This window comes from Ricinus communis, chromosome 10, assembly GCF_019578655.1.
Source record: "Ricinus communis isolate WT05 ecotype wild-type chromosome 10, ASM1957865v1, whole genome shotgun sequence".
Lineage (NCBI taxonomy): Eukaryota > Viridiplantae > Streptophyta > Magnoliopsida > Malpighiales > Euphorbiaceae > Ricinus > Ricinus communis.
The window spans coordinates 23,833,012-23,852,841 of record NC_063265.1 but is presented as its reverse complement, the minus strand read 5'-3'; the positions used below and the strand labels follow the sequence as shown (position 1 = coordinate 23,852,841).

At 32.8% G+C, this 19,830-nt stretch overlaps 1 protein-coding gene and 1 non-coding gene across 2 annotated transcripts; one reads left to right on the top strand and one right to left on the bottom strand.

Moving 5' to 3' along the window:
* Positions 1 to 7,018: 7,018 nt before the first annotated feature.
* On the top strand, positions 7,019 to 9,826 carry LOC8259161 (WAT1-related protein At5g07050). Its single transcript, XM_002517223.4, has 7 exons — positions 7,019 to 7,339; positions 7,453 to 7,515; positions 7,622 to 7,738; positions 7,875 to 8,124; positions 8,225 to 8,383; positions 8,498 to 8,649; positions 9,315 to 9,826. The coding sequence occupies exons 1-7, from the start codon at positions 7,137 to 7,139 to the stop codon at positions 9,487 to 9,489; spliced, it is 1,119 nt and encodes a 372-aa protein (XP_002517269.1). The 5' UTR covers positions 7,019 to 7,136; the 3' UTR covers positions 9,490 to 9,826.
* A 2,224-nt stretch (positions 9,827 to 12,050) lies between these two features.
* On the bottom strand, positions 12,051 to 12,157 carry LOC112534581. The gene has a single exon (XR_003078869.1). It is a non-coding gene; the product is annotated as a small nucleolar RNA R71 (small nucleolar RNA).
* Positions 12,158 to 19,830: the final 7,673 nt, after the last annotated feature.

Below are 19,830 nucleotides of genomic sequence, written 5' to 3'. Positions count from 1 at the left end.
AGTCTCATTTTTACTGTTTTTTAGATTCGTGACTGTTAGTCCTCCCGCGACTCTTACTCAGTAACCCGACTTCTTCATCATCGGGTAGTGTTTGATTTGGTATGTCAAATTGTAAAAATCTTAGATTCTCCGCAGTTGCAAGAGTAGAGGTATCAGTTGTAAATTTTATGAGTTTCGGGTCTCGCCTAATTTTTCTGGCAGACCGAAGTAATTATGTAAAATGTAACTATTAAGATAATTTATGACTTTAATAATATTAATTTGAGATGAGATTTGATTAAGTCAATGAGTGTCAGGCTTACTACGGGTTTCAGTGGCCTTACGCCTACCCATTCCCTAGTGTCGGTCACGGGTCCACGGGTGGGGTCGTGACAAAGTTGGTATCAGAGCTTAGGTTTAGATTTCCTTCGACCTAAGTTAAGATTTTTCTTGGTACTACGGAGTTAGGATCAAGTCTGTCTTGTTGTTTTCATTGACTCCAGTGTCTCAGCCTTCACTGTTAGAGAGTCAGTCTTTCCTTTCTCGTAAGCTTGTCTTTGGTGCGGTGTTGAGAATGAGCGTTGTAGCGATGGGAAGATCCGAAGCACGATAGACTCGTGCTGTTTCTTCAAGTGATTAGTGCAGTCCGCCTTTGGAAGCTTTGATTGTTGTTTCGATGGTAGGCACCGCAGTCAGTTTTAATGTAGAGCGTGGTTGCAGTCGTGTCATGGACTGCCTCGTCATCGCATTAGGCATCGCCTTAATTAGTAGTGCCGAAGTTAGTGCCTGGGAAGTCGGGCGGATGTTAGAGTTTGTGATTGTAAGAAGCTTAAGAAAGGTGGCAGGAGTATTTTCGGATGCTCAGAATCCAGAGAAACTTAAGCGAACATTATTTATTTTTCTAAGTAGAACAAGTGTTTTTGAAATACAATATTGCGCCTAGTCCCGCAAGAGTGCATTATGGCATTTCACTATTAGGCATGCATAAATTCATTTTAGGGCATGCATCATACATCGTGCATTACAACCCTTGGTGATAGGGGCATCATCACCCTGGTGCGCGATATTGTAGAATTTTATATAAAGAGAAATGGCTGGAGATTTTATGATTTTACAAAAGTGTTTTTCCAAGATGATAAAGCTTTATCAATGATGAGTATAAAGTAAATAAATAAGTAAATTTTTCAAAGTAAATTGTGTTAGCTTGGGAATTCTCTGGATGACGAGCTAAGTTGCTGAGAGAGTAAGTATGTGGAGCTGTAAGCCCCATGTTGGATTATAAAGGAGGCTTTTGGATTTCAGTCAAGGAGGAATCTTGTGTCAGGATGGCATGGGTTATGTCGGTTGATGCGATTAGATGGATGTTATGCCGAGGATGATGTGATGTGGATGTTAAGGATTTTTTCTGTACATGCAAAGGACATATCATTAGGAAGGAAATTTGGTGAGTGGATTTTTGGCAGGATCAGTGTTGGCCCTTATTGTGTGGAACCCTTAGTTTTGTCGGCAGGTTGGTGAGGTGGCATGTAAGTTGGACTTGCCACCAAGTATTAGTAATGTTCCCTGAGGTCAATCCAGTTGTTCGTAGGTCTGAGTTGAGGAAGTATATTTTCGGTCCTTTGCTCATGTTAGATCCTCAGTGTGTGGATGTAAGAGAAGATTTGGTTTCCGAGGAGCCGTAAATCAGGATCGCCAGTTTTGCTAAAGGGTTTTGTCGATGAGTCTTGTGGTTTAGTTTATTTTTGCCGAGGAAAAAAAAAATTCTCGAGAAGCCGAGTGGAGATGAGAGGTTCCTGATTAGTTTCAGTCTTAGAGTGTAGCCCCTTTTCTTTCAAATTCGAGGACGAATTTTTTTTTTAAGGGGGGGAGAATGTAACACCCGGAATTTTTATATATTTAATAATGAATTTTTATTTAAGTTAATTTTAGCTTCATTTTTATTGGGTTTAATTTGAAATGATTTAATGAAAATTTTAATATTAATCAAATAAATAAGTTATTTTCTATACCCAATTAGTTTGAAATTTTAAGAAATTATTCAAGTAAATTATTTGAGAAATGATTATATTTTGGTTATTCAAATTTTTCCCAAATGCATATTTATATAAGTAAAATTATATATTGGAAAATTATGGTAGAAATTGTAAAGGATGTTTATAAAAGAATTTTGGGGAAAATTGGTATTATAATTGATTAGTAGAATTAAATTTTAAGTTGGAAATTGATTATTTAATTTAATTGTGTGTAGGATTTACTTAGAGGATTATTTTGGAATAAGGATTAAAAGTATAATTTTATTTTTATGGGGTTTTAATGGAAATTTGTGAGTTTGGTATTTTTGTAAATAAATATGTCGGTTAGGGGTATTTTTGTAATTATATATTTTCAATAATTTGGATTTGGCCCAAATTAATTATTTAGGGGCTTAATTGAAAGGATAAAGGAAAGTTTAGGGGTTAAATTGGAATTCTGCTGGATGAAATTGTAAGTAATTAAGAAAGTTGAGGGATCAAATTGTAATAAGGAAAAGTTCAGGGGTCAAATATCGATATTGAAAGGAATGGGATCGGGAGAGAGAGAGAGGTGATGGTAGGAAGAAGAGGAAGGCGTGGTCGTCGGTGGGCCGGCAAGTTTTGGCGGCCGGAAGGCGCTGGCGGTGCGTCGTGAACCGCAGCGTCTGTGGAGTAGTGGCTTAGTTCCCGGTTTTGGCGGTCAGTGGCGATAGCAAGGGCTCTCTTCCGCGTGGCGACGCTTGGGGTGGCCGGAGTTGCAAGATCCGGCAAAGTGAAATTTAGAGTGGCACCCGGCGTCTTTCAGCTTTTCCGCGCGAGCTCCGGCGAAGGATGGACGATCGGAGGACGTATCCCGACTTTCCTCAGCTCAAGCTTCGCGATGGCACCGATTTCGTGGCGATCGGGCTCCGTTTGCAAATCGACGGCCGAGATCGTCCGCAAATTTCTCCGGATGATCGGGTGTCAGATCAGAAAATCAGAAGCGGGGATCGTCATCAGCACGTCGTTGTGAGTCCGATGGTTTGTTCGGATCGTCGATCGGACTCCAGCGGCCGGAGGTGAGTCGACCGAGCGATCGAGCGTCTCGGTAATTTTTCTCTAGCCTGTAATTTTAGAAATTCTTGGTTTAATTGTGTGTCTAATGGTTTATTTTGAGTATTTGATGATATTTGTGAGTCAAAAATGATTGTCGGTCAGTTGCCTACCTCGTATTTTGTGTTGTGTGGCGAAGTCGGAAAAATAGTGAAGTTTGGGGACCCGATTCCTGTTGTTTTGAATTGTTGGTTATTTGAAGTGTTTTTCTGGCAGGTCCTGGACCCGTTTTTACGGGGGTAATTGTCCGTGTTGTAGGGGAGGTTCTGCTGGATTTTCGATAGAATTCTCCCGAATCGAGATTCTTAGACAGTTAGTTCTAGGAGTCTAGACCTAGGATTAATGATCGATTTTTTCAGCATAATTGATAAATTGTTTTCCATGATTAGATTGTCCGTTTGTTCGGCTCGCTCCAACCGAGGCACCGGAGCAGAGCTAGGAGGTCGTCCAAATTCTGTGAGTTAAAATCATTTAATCATTGCACTATTGCTAAGTCTGATTTTAATATGCTATTTTAGAATTTGTGCTTAATATGATTATTAGTATCATAAAATAAATAGTATCACTTGATTATTAATATTAATTTATGGCTTTAATAATATTAATTTGAGATGAGATTTGATTAAGTCAGTGAGTGTCAGGCTTACTACGGGTTTCGGTGGCCTTACGCCTACCCATTCCCTAGTACCGGTCACGGGTCCACGGGTGGGGTCGTGACATTAAACTTAGTTAGAATTAAGATGAGAGTCGATGAGACTTCTTATAACAAGTAGTCCATTAGGTTTGAAGGCTAGAATTCAAGAGTATAATTGGGCTAGACTAGGTGGCCATTATACATAATTGATTAAAAAATTGGGCTAACTATTTTAGTATATGGGGTTAGGTTTAATTAAAATAGGTTAGACTTAGGTGTATTATGTATGTTGTTTTGGCATGCATGTATATGAATTGCTTGTATTTATAGGAATAATTTGTTAAATAATAAAATTAAAGACTCACACACATAACTAAAAAAGTTGGCTTCTGGATTCATCTGTTGACTCTGTGGCGTAAGCTTCCTTATGGAATCTCAGAAATGCCACTCATTACTAAAAGTGTCCCGGTGATTATCCGAGTAGCGACTCACATCTCCGTATTAGTCTTAGTGACTAGTTAGCATGTTCCCAATTATATTGAAAAGCTTTACAGTACCATAGTCGCTAAATACATTTAGATGCGCGCCCCAAAATTACCATCACAGGTGCCAGTCTTATTGAAAATAAAAGACCCTATTAACTAATGGAATTGAATCTAAAACTCTGCTAATGTTCCCATCCAGCTTTATACTCTTAGTCGGACATAGTTCAAACTTCTAAAGTTTTTATCACATATTATTTTATAATTTAATTAAATTTATTAAATTAGCCCATTTGCCAAGTTAAAATCAGCAAAAATTATTCAATCAACGGTAAAATTATAAATACTTATCAATATCAGTGTTTCCATTATAAAGATAAAGGAATTATTTTATTTTAATATTTTGGAAAAGTAAATATAAAGATATCTACGAAATCAAATTTATTATTAATTTTAAAATTATTAGTTTATTTATTTAGTTTACTTATGTAAGTACTTCTCTCTTCGTACATTAAAATTTTTAAATTTAAAATGGTGATAATATTAAAAATTTATTTAATTAAGGTTTTTGACTTTTAAAAAAATTATAATTTAATATTATTAATTTAACTATTTTATTCAAAATTTAATTTTTTTTTTTCAGTTTTTAGAAAAGTAGAACTTGAAACTCCCTGTAGAAAATAGAAATAAGAATGGAAAAAGAAACCTAGAATCAACCAAACAACAATTACACTATAATATTCAAATGCTTAAGCACAAATTCTTTACAAAAAAAATTTTAGTTTCAAACAATTTTTATCATTCAATCATTTCCTTTGTATTTAAATTCACTATAAAATATTATTTATTTATGTAAATTTTAGCAAATTAAATACAAGTCCTTTCAACTTATTCATATACAAATATTTACTACTATTTATTTAATTTTTATGGTATCGCTTTAGTATTTAAGCAAATTGTAAAAGGAGCTTATGAATTCATAAAACATCTAATTAAAATGTCAACTCAATATGCATTAATTACATCAGTTTATGTACCTATACACATGGCACACTCAGTACAACTTTTCACCAAATAGATATTTTTAACACATTTCCAAATTTTTAAATGAGAAAAGTACCTTTTAGATTATTTATTTATTTATTTATCATTAATATCACAAGATCAAATAAAATATAACAATATTTTAAAAAATTAATATGTTTTAGATTCATTATTTATCAAAATTATACTGAATGCATATATATTTTTTCAAAATATATCTAACATGTACATTTTCATATGATAAAATCAAATCAGATATTTTATAAATAAAATTCTATTTTAAGATATTCTTATAAATAAAGCTCTACTTTTGAGTATTTTTATTGTTAATAATTTTTATAAATATTTGTATAATTATTTTATATTCTTATATCATTTACAAAAAAAAACCTTTTCCATGTCCGTCAAATAAGAATCGCAAGGCCTCCAATATTTTAAGGTGAATAATGTTCCACAAACACTTTAGACAACTAATATTACAGGTTTTCAATTAAAAACTAAAAAGAAAAAACTAATATTATGACTTCAGATATGATAATGGATTCTTAATAGAAATTCCATTGGAGTTTCAAAGAAAACATTAATAAGAAAGAGTTGCATCAGTATATACACTTGATTCTTCAAGAAGATTTGATAATGACAAAATGCTTATTTAAATACTTAAATTTCAACCATTTAATTTCTTTTAGCACTTTATCTTTTCAATAATTTCACATATTCTTTTTTTATATATAAATACTTTTTAATAATAACTTTATTTAATACTCATAAGTACTTAAATACTAAAAAATAAAATTCAGTATTCATTAAAAAGTTTATAAAAATAAAATTTATATTTATTAAATTAAATTAAAAAGTCAGTATATTAAAGTACTTGAATAAGTAAAATCTAAGAGGCTAAATTAGTTTCTTTTTCAAGCATACCCCATAAATTTGTTCCTACTTGTAAAGTTAAATGAGATATCTACTTCAAAAACTGGGCTAAGTTTATTGAGAATTTTTTTTATTAATGAAAGTGAATTAATTTACTATTGAAATAAATAATTGATCTGTAGCTATCAACATAATTAGCTACAAATTAAAAAAATGGAGATGCGTCGTAGTGCCGCGTCTAAGCAGACCCACAAGTGTACGTGGACAGGCCGCCACCACCTTGAGCATGCATGTTTAATGTTATGTTACATTTGCCTTCTTTGTTCTTCTTTTTCTTCTATTAGCATCAGCAAGCACCCATTCCCTCTCAAATCCTTTACCACTCACTAAATTAATCATCTCTCCCCAGATACATGTATTTGTTGCTGCCACGTGCAGTCCATCCACAAAAAAAAATTCAGAATATTCAATTTGATGCAGCAGCAACATTGCAGTACATTGTGAGGTTAATATTCTCACACATCTCATCTTTTAGTTTGATTGAAAATCTATAAGATTCATTTATAAATTTAGAGTTAAATGAAGTAAAAATTAATTTAAAGTTTTATATATTTAAATTCATATAGTATATTTTAAATAAAATAAAAATTAATTTAAATTCTACATATTTAAAATTGTATAGAATTTATTATAACTAAACTAAATTTTAAGAAATAGATATAATTTTTAAATGAATTCTATATTAATTTGTTAGTATATCTCATAATATTAAAATATCTCAGTTTAATTTTATTATGTATTTTTTCAAATAAAATAAATTTTATAATGAATTTCAACTAAATTATTCTAGAATTTGGCATCTCTCCCTCTCCCCTCATAACCTCTATTTATAGTGAGTTTCAGATCATGCTTTTTCTTAGGAGACAGCAAGCAACTTGAAGTGCTCTTCCTCTATTTTCTTAATCTTTTCCTTCTAGTTCTCCTTTCTATTAATCAAGTTAGAACATAGAAAAGAAAGAAATGGAGGGAAATGGATGTCTTGGAAGTTTTATTCAAAGGTGTAAGCCTTACATAGCCATGATATCCTTGCAATTTGGCTATGCTGGTATGAACATCATCACTAAGGTTTCTCTTAACAGAGGGATGAGTCATTACGTGCTCGTCGTCTACCGCCACGCCTTTGCCACTCTTGCTATTGCTCCTTTTGCTCTTGTTCTTGAGAGGTATATACATACATGCATGCATGCATATATATATACACACACACACACATACACACACTGATACAGAATTGATTACTATACCCTTAATATTTTACTCGTTTGGTTATATCCAGGAAAGTGAGGCCAAAGATTACCTTTCCTATGTTCATGCAAATCTTTGTTCTAGGTCTTCTTGGGTTAGTATCCTGTCCTTTACCAATAGTATAATTCAACTAGTGGAAGGTACAAAATCCTGAAGATGGTCCATTTTAATATTTTCTTCCACTTCTTTTGGATTTACAGGCCTGTGATTGATCAAAACTTCTACTACGCTGGGCTGAAATTCACTTCACCAACCTTCTCTTGCGCCATGAGCAACATGCTACCCGCAATGACATTTGTGATGGCAGTTCTTTGCAGGTATATATCAAAATCCGAAGTATTATTATATGTATATAGTTACTGGCCACATATGAGCAAGGTACTCTCTGCTTTTTGTATTTTTGTTTTTTGGCCTGAAAATGTAACGTAATCTTTGGTGGTTGATAAAATATAGGATGGAGAAAGTGGACATAAAGAAAGTGAGATGCCAAGCGAAGGTGATTGGAACAATTGTAACTGTGGCTGGAGCTATGTTGATGACATTGTATAAAGGTCATGTCATCAATTTTATTTGGTCTGAGCATGTCCATTCCCAAACATCTGCTCCTGCAGCCACCACTGGATCTTCTGACAAAGACTGGCTTAAGGGTTCCATTCTGCTCATTATTGCCACTCTTGCTTGGGCCTCATTCTTCATTCTCCAGGTAAACAGCAAAGATTAATTACCAAGTCAGATAAAATCACCACCATAATATTTCGTAATTACAATTGCTGAAAACCATTTTTGTCACTGTAATTTTACAGGCAGTGACACTTAGGAGGTATGCAGCTCAGCTCTCACTTACTTCACTCGTGTGCTTTATGGGCACACTACAGTCCATAGCTGTCACCTTCGTTATGGAGCATAAGCCATCTGCTTGGACCATTGGTTGGGACATGAATCTTCTTGCTGCTGCTTATGCTGTGAGTCTCTTGATCTCTTTTATATATGATGAACCAATAGAGCTAATGAGGAAGTTGGACTTAATTGCAAATCAACCGAGCATAGATTCTAAGAAGTGTGATTTTCATGTACAGGGAATTGTGTCATCAGGCATTGCATATTATGTTCAAGGACTTGTAATGCAGAAAAGAGGGCCTGTCTTTGTCACTGCTTTTAGCCCTTTGATGATGATCATAGTGGCAATCATGGGTTCTTTCATCCTTACTGAAAAGATTTTTCTTGGAGGGTAATTTCTTATTTTCTTTTTAAGTAATATCTCATCCCAATAAAAAGAATTCCATAATGACTAGAAGATTGACTTCCAAATTTATTTAGTAAATATTAGGAAAATAATAGGTAATTAAAATGAGTTATTACGTGAACAGTAACATAGTAATATAGAGACATGTGTGACTAAGATGATGATATATTTCGTTAGAAAGTATTCATTCGTCCCTAAATAATATTTATTAAATTGATAGTTGCTATTATCAAATTAATTATAAAATCAGATGCTAGAAACATAATTAGAGTACAATTAACAAATTAAGTATGGATCATATCGATAATTTAATTTACCAAAATTAAATTTCTTGAAAGTTAAAAAAATATATGAATTAATTAGCGTCGGGTATATAAAAAATAAAAAAAATTATAATACAAAAAGACAAATTCATTGACTTAATTTAAATCATACTAATATTTTGATCCAAATTAAAATTTATTTATTAATAATTCATTTACACTCCTCTCTTTAATCTTAAACCCCATAAATTTCTACACAAACTATAACCATTTCCAAAACTGTAAACCTACTAACTCGTAGGCCAATCAAAGCCAAATTAAGAAATAAAAACCAACAGGTTAGGTTATCTTTCGCAACATATCTAATCATGTCATCGTTTATTGCAGTGTTCTTGGAGCTGTACTGATCGTAGCTGGATTGTACGCAGTTCTATGGGGAAAGTACAGGGAATACATAGAGAAAGATTGCGAGACAACCCAAGGAGTCATCAAGGAAAATGAAACAAATGACATTGAAATGTCAGCAGGCAGTTTTCCAACTTCACAGCCACCGAGAACTTAACCAGTTCACAGGAGGAGAGATCGAGAAGATTAGGGTAGAAGAGAGAAAGAAATAAAGGAGGCACTTCTCGGAATTTTGTTTTCTACTTATTTACTTTTTCTTTACCCCTTTTTAGTTGATATAAATCTTGCTGATGTAAAACAAAGTGAGAGACAAAACGCAACAATTTTTATCTTGTTAATGTATTTTGTGTTCTCTTCCAAAATATAAAGAGAACCCATTATCTTTGTAGTATAGGATGTCTGAATCTGATGTAGATTCCACTTGGTGTCAGTTGGTCTACTTTTAATTTTCTCTATTGTAATGTATAATTGAGGACTGGTGGAGTTGATGGTGATGCTGTAGGCCTGTGTTTTGTACTTTATCAATTTTGGTTGTATACTGACAGGGGCTGTACATCCGGTTAATCAAATCAAACCAATTAAATACTAAGATAATTAAAATTCTTTTAAACTGAAATATATCGATTCGATTATAATAAAAATTTTAATTACTATATTTTTTTATGAAATTTTGTCAGTCCCAATATTTCAGTTATCAAAGAAAAAAAAGATAAAAATTTCTAGAATCTTATGTATATTAGACTAATAAATGAGATTGGAGCGATAACATAATAATCATATTGCAATTGATAGGTTCATATTATGTATATATATTTAAGATATTTTAGTGATTTATTAGTATGTTTATATACATAATATGTGAAAATATGTGCTTATTAATAGCCAAAAAGAGAGAATACAAGCTTAATATACATAAATGGGCTTAAAATATACCGTTGCTGCGAAGTTTCACAATAAAAATACGTAGACTACTAATTTTACAGGCCTAGCAAAAAAATACAAGGTCACAAGCAGAAATTAATTAGTTATTATGTAATTAAGGACAATTACTTTTAAGTTATTTATTTTATTTAGAATAGTTAAGAGGATAATTATAGTAGTGTTGTGTCTAGAGAAGAACTCTAAGAAATGAATCTCTATAACTAGTGGAGATCAGTTGCACAAGGAACCTATCTATCATTCTTTTCTCTATGAATTCTCTACAGTTCATTCTTTACAAATATTTAGTTAGTTTTTGTATAATTCTTTCAAAGATCAAAGAAGATTTTCAAAACGTGGAGAGTGAGGACCAATCATCTTCATCCCTTGAAGAACTTCTGGATTTTGAGGGAGCTTTAATTTTATGTTTTATCTTTTTATATCTTTCTATTTAATTTCAATGACTGTTGGATTAAATATGTTAGGGTAATTTCCACAAATGTTTAGTTTAGCTTTTTACATATGTATAAATCTTATTTATTATGAGTTTAATGAATGATTACTTTGCCTTCATAACTGTATTAATTTTATCTATTATTATTAATTGACCATCAGATCAATTTAATAATAATATTTGTTATGAAAGTTTTTAGGTTAAAAATATTAGAAACACTATATTTACTTTAATCTATCTAGGTATAAGGAACCTATGTTGCATCATTAGTTTGAGTGATGTAGGAAAAAGGCATATCACTATCTTATTCATTAAATTTGGGCTTAAGAAAAAAATAAGGAGATTACTAAGTATAAGCTAGACTAAATGCTATTTTAGCATATAGTTTAAATTAATTATTCCATTTATATATTTATTTTTTAGTTTATTTTTTTTATAAACCTTAAACTATCCTCAAAAGATTAACTTATAGTGTTTAGATTTATTTTTAGTATTTTTTGTGTAATAGTTGGTCTTTATAGTATATGCTCGACAATTCCTTGTGAGATCAACCTTATGGTGAACTTGCCCATATTATTATTCAGTTCGTACACTTGTTTACTAAGTTTGAGATACCGAGTTTTTGGCGTCGTTACCGGAGAACTGTGTCGATATTATATTGATTAATTATCAAGTTTTATTTCTTATATTTTTGTGTACTGCATATTTGTATGTTTTTGTTTTGTCTTTAAATTTTAATTTTTAAGTTTATAAATCTGAAGTTTTTCCTTTGATTTTGTATCCTACTAGGAAAACAAGATCAAGTGATTCATCAACTCAAAATCCCTACAACTTTATATCAGCTGTTAAAAGGGCAGAAGAAGACTAAGAAGTAGAGAGTAAGTTTCTACCTCTAAGAGGAAAAGAAAAATTAAAGAGAAACTAGAAGTAGGATTTGAAGAAGAGGTTGAAATAATGGCTAATAACCAAAGACAAGTAGCTGCTGAAAGGCAAATGGCTATGAAGGATTATGCTCGTCTCATAATTGGTAACACTACTTCATGCATAGTTATAGGTGATGCATCTAGAAACTATAAACTTAAAAACATCTATTTTAATATGCTTCCTTCATTCTATAGTATGCCTAACGAAGATGCATTAGTATTTATTAGGAAATTCTATACTATAATTCATACTTTTCTATTATCTCGACTAAATGAAGACCAATTGAGGATGAAATGTCTTTCTTACTCATTAAAAGAAAAAGCAAAGGCTTGGTTAATGACCTTGGCTCCTAATTTTTTAAGAATTTGGGATAAAGTATATTAAAAATTTATGAGTAAATTTTATTCACATCAAAAGACCAAGAACTAAGGGCTGAAATTTTCAACTTTTATCAAAAGGATACCAAATCCTTTCATGAAGCATAAGATCGCTTCAAGTCACTTTTACTGCAATACCCATACCATGGATACCCACTTTCTGTAACTAACCAATCATTCTATGATGGTTTGATCCAACATTACCAATGTATTGTTGATAATGCAGCAGGGGTGCTATGCTAGGAAAAACTGCTGATGTGGTTTATGATATCTTTGAGATGTTAGGAGCCAATTCGTAATAAAAGAGTGTGAGAACAAAAAGAGTATGAATGGATGAAGTTATGTCTAATAATGAGATAGCTATGTAGATAACTGAATTAACTAAACAAGTTAAAATACTTGTTCCAACTAAGAATGTACCAACCAATGTAGTTTATGGTATATGTGGTGTTTATGGTCAGGGTGCTAATGTTTGCTCATCTTATGAGAATTATGCAAGTGACTATGAACAGGTTAACTTGACAGAATCATATCAGTCTAGGCAACCTACGAATAATTCATATTTCAACACATATAACCCAGGTTGTAGAAACCATCCAAATTTTTCCTGAAGAAATAATGACCACAATCCACCATAGATATTGAGGAACCAAAATCAGCCCTAATATCAAAACCAAGAGCTTCAATACTCAAGAAATCAAAACCATCCATTCCAAAATCAAGAACAAGCTCGTTAAAGAAAACCAAGCTTGGAGGAAAAACTCCAATCTCTTATGACAGCTACCCATGATAAAATAGAGAAGAATAAAAAGAAAACCGATTCCATAGAAGCTTCAATGAAGCGATTGGAAACTCAAATTGGATAAATTGTTAAAGTTGTAAGTTGTACAAAAAAATAAGAAAGGAAAATTGCCAAGTCAACCTGAGCAAACTAAAGCTATCACTATTCTAAAGGATGGTGAGTTATTTGATAATAATGTTAAAACCTTAATTCAGAAGATTCTTCCTATGCGGGTACATCAAAAGAAGATGAATTAGTTAATGTGAAAATAACTTAAGGAGGTGTATAAAAAGAAGAAAGAGTAGAACTCAATCTTAGGCAAAAGAAGAAAGACAATGAGACGTTTTCAAGACCTGAGTTCCTTAAGGCAGCTGAGCCTTACAAGCCTCTTATTCAATTCCAGAACAAATTGAAAGAAGCAAACCGGATAAGCAATTTTTTGAAATTTTTTATATACTTTCTAAGGTTAACGTTAATTTATCTTTGTTGGATGTTATTAGAAGTATGTCAGCTTATGCCAAGTTCTTCAAGAACTAAACTCTAATACAATGAGATATGGGAATAATGAGAAAGTAATGGTCTTTAAAACAACAAGTGTCATTCTCCAACAATAATTACCCCCTAAGATGAAACATCCTAGGAGCTTTATTGTTGATATTACAATGAGGGATAAGGAAATTGCTAAAGTCATGTTGGATTTAGAAACAAGCATCAATTTGATGCCATACTCAATATATGCACAACTTGGCTTAGAAGATTTGAAACTAACTACCATGTCTCTACAGCTAGCTTATAGGTCAATAAAGTATCCAAGAGGCATAGTGGAGGATTTGTTGATTCAATTAGGAAAACTGATAATCTCTACTGACTTTGTGGTTCTTGACATGGAAAATACTCTACCAAGGGATACGGAGCAAACAATACTCCTTGGTAGATCCTTTATGGCAACTACCAAAACAATTATTGATGTGCACAATGGAAAGCTGACTATGACAGACTTAAAAGAGACTATAGAATTTAAAGTGTTTGATCCTCTAACTCTATCTCATAGCACTTCAATTGATGATTGTTCATATGTTGATTGTATGGAGTATTTTTTTTTTATGAAATATACTTACAGGATAGGGATGATAAGCTAGAGCTTGCATTAGCATTGGAAAAAATAGAAGAAAATTTGGATGAGGAAGTCTTAGACTTTGATGATAAGTTAGATGAAGCTGCTCTAATATCACTTAATGAAAGCACTATTGAACCTTTAGATTCTCCCTTTGGAAATGAATTAGAAATTATTAATGAACCACCTAAACTTGAGCTTAAGGAGTTGCCTAACATACTTAAATATATCTTCTTGGGAGAAAGGAATACGTACCTAGTAATTATAGCTTATGATCTTTCTCCTTCAGAAGAAGAAGCAACTATTAGAGAATTAAAAAGTCTTAAAAAAGCCATTGGATGGGGAATTTCTGACATTAAGGGTGTTAGTCCAACAATGTGTATGCATAAGATTACATTAGAGGACAGTGCCAATGCTGTTAGAGATACCAAAATAAGGCTTAATCCTAACATGAAAGGGGTGGTGAAAAAAGAAGTGCAAAAGCTATTGGATGAGGGTATTATATGCCCTATAGCTGATATCAATTGGGTAAGCCCTCTTCATGTAGTGCCTAAAAAGTCAGGTATTACAGTTGTTAAGAATGAAAAAGGGGAGTTAGTTCCCATAAGAATGACTACAGGGTAGAGAATGTATATTAATTATAGGAAGCTAAACGCTGCAACAAAGAAGGATCATTTTTCTCTTCCTTTTATTGATCAAATTTTAGAGCGTTTAGTAGGACATGGATTTTACTATTTTCTTGATGGACTTTTAGGCTATTATTAGGTACCCACTGCACCTGAAGATCAAGAAAGGACAACTTTCACATGTCTTTTTGGAACTTTTGCATTTAGAAGGATGCCATTTGGACTTTGCAATGCACCTGTAATATTTTAGAAGACTACATCAAGGTATTTATTGATGATTTTTCAGTTTTTAGCTTCTCATTTGATGCATTCTAAGTAGCTTGACTCGTGTTCTTAAAAGATGCATTGAGCATAACTTTATTTTGAATTGGGAAAAGAGTCATTTTATGGTTAAATATGGTATTATGTTAGGACATGTAGTTTCTAATAAAGGTATCGAAGTCGACAGGTCAAAAATTGATTTAATTGCTAAATTGCTCAGCCTACTTCGGTAAAGGGAATTAGAAATTTTTTTGGCCATGCAGGATTTTATAGACGTTTTATTAAAGACTTTTCAAAAATCGCTCATCCTTTATTTGAGTTACTAGCTAAGGATGATGATGCATGCCTTTTTGCTTTTGATACTTTGAAAGAAAAATTGACTGGTGCACATGTTATTATAGTACCTGATTGGTCTCTTCGCTTTGAAATAATGTGTGATACATCTGATTATGCTATAGGAGCAGTTCTAAGCCAAATAGTTGATAAAGCTTTAAATGTTATATATGATGTTAGCAGAACTCTTGATGATGCCCAATGAACTATTCAACAATTAAGAAAGAATTTATAACCATTGTATTTTCACTAGACAAATTTAGATCTTACTTGGTGGGATCTAAAGTTATTGTGCATTCAGATCATGCAGCTTTGCTATTTGTGTTAGCTACAATCTAAGATAGTGTACCTATCGATGCAGTCTAGTACTAATGGCGAGTATCAAGGTCATATTCCTCGGGAAAGTGAAAGCCTAGAGTTACTCCTTTGTTCTTTGTTATATTAACCTAAAATGAATGATGAATCATTTCTAAACTAACTAATAGCTACAAGCTAAGTTCTAAGGGAGATGCAGGAGTAAATGGATAAATGAAATAAACTAGACAAGAAAGCAAACCCAAAGGGAGCCTAAACCAGTTGGCAATCAAATAAAAGATAAAGGATTGATGAGTCTAATTATGCTACCCATGGACGAATTCTTAACTGAATTCGGTTTCTCTCTCGAGATAACCGAATTCCTAAACTTAATAATATAAAGTTGGAATCTTTTCCTAACGATTGATTCTTAAATTAGCATTAAGCTTTAATCTGCCTCTATTAAGCTTTGTTAATTCTTAATCCGGCTAGTTAATTATCCTTATCTCTAAGTAAGTATTAACCAGTTCTTGCTATTCAAAATTCTAATTGCCAAATGGACTTCTCAATCATATAAAGCAATCTAAACACCACAATTCACAACGTCTCATGAATAATGCATTATCTTATTAATACTGAAAGCAAGAAAAATACAAAACCAACTCAAACAATCCAACAATATAACATTAAGCCAATATAGTAAAGAAGTCCCAATGGATTTAATCAATCTAGCTAAACATGTTCATTATCAAAACCTACAAGAATTAAATTACAACAAAGAGTAAAGGTAGAGAAACCCGATTACACCCTTGGATGAGAGTAAACAGCCCGATTCTTCTTGCTCGAATTGAATCGATTCTTGTTCCTCTTGCTCGATTTGAAAACCAATCAACGAACCTCACCCAATCTTCAATCTTTGAAGGGAATCTGATTGAAACCTTGATCCAAGTCTCCTTTTCCCTTGGTTCCAGCTCAGAAAACCCTTAGAGAAAAAAATATTAGGGTTTGGGACGTTCTCCCCGCTCTTTTTTTCTTTCCTCTCTTCTTTCTATTAGTTAATCCCTCATGTCGCCGCCAACACGGCCATGTTGATGCCCATGTTCCCAACACAACTGGTGTTTATGCCTGTGTTACTCTCTATGGCCGTGCTCCCTAAAAGCTTCTTTTTCTTTGATGTTTGATGCACCTAACACGGCCATGTTGGTGCCTGCGTTGGGAACACGACCAGTGTTGAAACCAACACGGCCATGTTCAGCTTCCTCATGCGCATACTTAACTTGTTTTGGCAGCTTTGACGTCCAATTATGCTCCAATTCTTCCCTTTATCATTCTTTGACTTCTTTTAGACCTAATGCACACAAACAGATGCATAGGGTGACCAATTCACATCCAAATGTCCATAAAATCAATCTTAAAAATCCCATTTAGATGTGTGTATTTTACGCACATCAGATATCCTTTAACTAAGTCTAATGCTAAACCACAACTTATTAAATTGGTGCTCTTATTGCAAGAATTTGATATATAAATAAAAGATAAAAAGGATAGTGAAAATGTGGTTGCTGATCATCTCTCTAGGTTGATTTTTGATTTTGATAACCTTAATTCTAAAAAAGTAATTAATGAGATCTTTCCTGATGAACAATTGTTTATTTTAAATCATGGGCCATGGTATGCTAACATTGTAAATTATTTAGCTTATGGTATTATAAGACCTGATTTAACATGGCAAGAAAAGAAAAGATTCCTATATGTGTTCCTGAGGATGAGCAATAAAGCATTCTTGCTTTTTGCCATGAGATGCATTGTGGAGGTCATTTTGGTGGTAAGAAAACAACCTATAAGGTTCTTTAATCAGGTTTCTTTTGGCCTTTATTACTTAAGGATACTCGTATTTTTTGTGCTAAATGTGATAGATACCAAAGAGGTGGAAATATTAGCAAAAGGAATGGAATGCCTCAAACTTTTAATCTTGTAGTTGAATTGTTTGATGTATGGGGCATTGATTTTATTGGACCTTTTCCACCTTCTCATAGTTATGAATATATACTTGTTGCTGTTGACGATGTGTCTAAATGGGTAGAAGCAATTGCTACCCGAACTACACTATTCTTAACAGGTTTAAAACACTTAGAGAAACTATTAATGATGGAGGAACCCATTTATGTAATAAGGCATTTGTCGTCTTACTTAAGAAATATGGAGTAACTCATAGATTTGCAACTCCTTATTAATAGGCAAATTAAGTTAGTACTTGAGAAATCAATGCGCCTATCTAGAAAAGATTAGGCTGTACACTTAAACAATGCCCTTTGGGCATATCACACAGCTTATAAAATACTAATTGGAATGAGTCGTTATAGACTAGTTTATGGCAAGCTCGCCATTTGCATATCAAATTAGAACATAAAGCCTGCTAGGCTATTACGGAGCTTAATATAGACTTAACTAAGACAGGAGAAGAGTGCCTATTGCACGAGCTAGAAGAAATGCATAATACGGCATATGAATATGCCAAACTATACAAAGAAAGGACCAAGAGGCAACATGATAAGAATTTACTTCGTAAGTCTTTCGTCCCTAGAATGAAAGTTCTATTATTTAACTCACATTTTAAACTTTTTCCAGGAAAGCTTAGATCAAAATGGAATGGCCCCTTCGAAGTAGTGATGGTATTCTCCCATGGTGTGGTGGAATTATGCAACAATAACACAAAAATAATTCAAAGTAAATGGTCATCGTTTAAAGCCATATTATGAAGGCTTATGGACATGAAGTGGAATGCATTGATGCACCACCAATTTGAGCTACATTTGATAATGTCTAGCTATAGATAATAAATTTAGTACTTGTATATTACATCTTTTATATTTTTATTATCTTTTAAGTTTTAATTTAAAGTATTTTCCTTATTATTTTTAGGAACCTGTAGGAGACTCAAGCACCCTAGCTCCTACATGACCATCAAATACAAAAAAAGAACTTTATATGGTAACACTAAATTTACTATTCAATATTGTGCTTCAAATATTCATAAAATTTTGTATATTACATGAGTATTATTTATTTTCATAATTGATTAATTATAGATCATATAAATGAAGAGAATTATTTAGGAGTAGGATTCATATTTCCTTGTAGGATTAGGACAAGCAATTAATGAGGAAATAAGGATTTTAATTCTTAGTGGACTAGAGATAACCAAATCCTACACAAACTAGGATTAAAAAAAACACTATATATAGACCCTCCCCTCTTCCTTAAGAGTTACTTTAAATAATTTTGTTTTCTTCTCATAGCTCTTGATAATCATGAACTCTAGGCAAGGAAGCGTCAAGGAAGCGATTAATTCTCCACCACCTTCACCACTACCAAATTACTCTACACCAAAATCCAAGTCACTAAGCTCAAGACTAGCCTCTAGGAAATCTGAAAAAATTAGGAGGAGGGCATCTATACCATTTCATTCACCATCAATCCTATCTAGTTCAAGACGAACTTCAAGGTATGAGGAAAGAGCTAGAAGGATCACACTTACACCATTCCCTCCACCTGAATTTTTTAAATATTGGCGCCCAAGGAAAAGACTTATGACGGAGTATGACCTTAGACTCAAAAAGATTACCGCCTTTTATGCATATTATAGAGCTTACCCAAGGTCAATGGAGATTCCATCACTCTTGAGAAAATAATGAAAATTGAAAATTTTGAAAGAAAATATCAAAAGAAGCACTTAATTGATGAAATCTCTTTGGGAAGAGAAGAATTGGAGGAGTATAGTGAGAGTGATTATAAAAGTGAGTGTGACATAACTACCTACTCAAAAAGAGGTCGTGAGCATCCAAGGAAGTATGAGTATGTCATACCCGAACCAATCATTCCTAAAAGAGGTCCAGGACACCTAAGAAAATACAACTAGTTTAGGATTTAGAAAATTCCTTTAGTTTGCTTATCTTTAATTAGGAATTTAGCTTTAATTTTGTTAAAGTCATCTTAGTTAGTTTTTAGATTTTAAATTTTTAGTTAAAATTTTGTTTTTGTTTCATTTATTAATAAATTTTAAGAATTTAGTTCAAATTTGCTAAGTTCTTCATTTTTTAATTAATTAAGTATATTTAATATTAAAATACTAAGAAACGCTTAATTACATATTTTTTGACTAATTAATAACCCTAAGATATATTTGGAAACAATTAAAAATACTTTGGAAAAGTTAATTTCGAATGAGCCATGTTGCAGTAGTGCAAAAACCTCACGGGCTTGTAGCTTCATCATCGCAGCAGCGCACGGGCCCGCAGAAGAGTTAGCAGCAGCGTACACAGGCTCGCGAGGAGCATATGTGCTAGGAGGAGCACATCAATGGAACGGTGGCCACTTGATACGAAGCCACCAGCGTGGGCGCCGAGCAGCCCGTGA

Bases quoted from the DNA above. Each gene is read 5' to 3' on its own strand.
- LOC8259161 (XM_002517223.4), top strand. From the start codon at position 7,137: ATGGAGGGAAATGGATGTCTTGGAAGTTTTATTCAAAGGTGTAAGCCT. The intron at 7,739-7,874 runs GTATATATCAAA...GATAAAATATAG, and splicing joins GTGATGGCAGTTCTTTGCAG to GATGGAGAAAGTGGACATAA. The intron at 8,125-8,224 runs GTAAACAGCAAA...GTAATTTTACAG, and splicing joins CCTCATTCTTCATTCTCCAG to GCAGTGACACTTAGGAGGTA.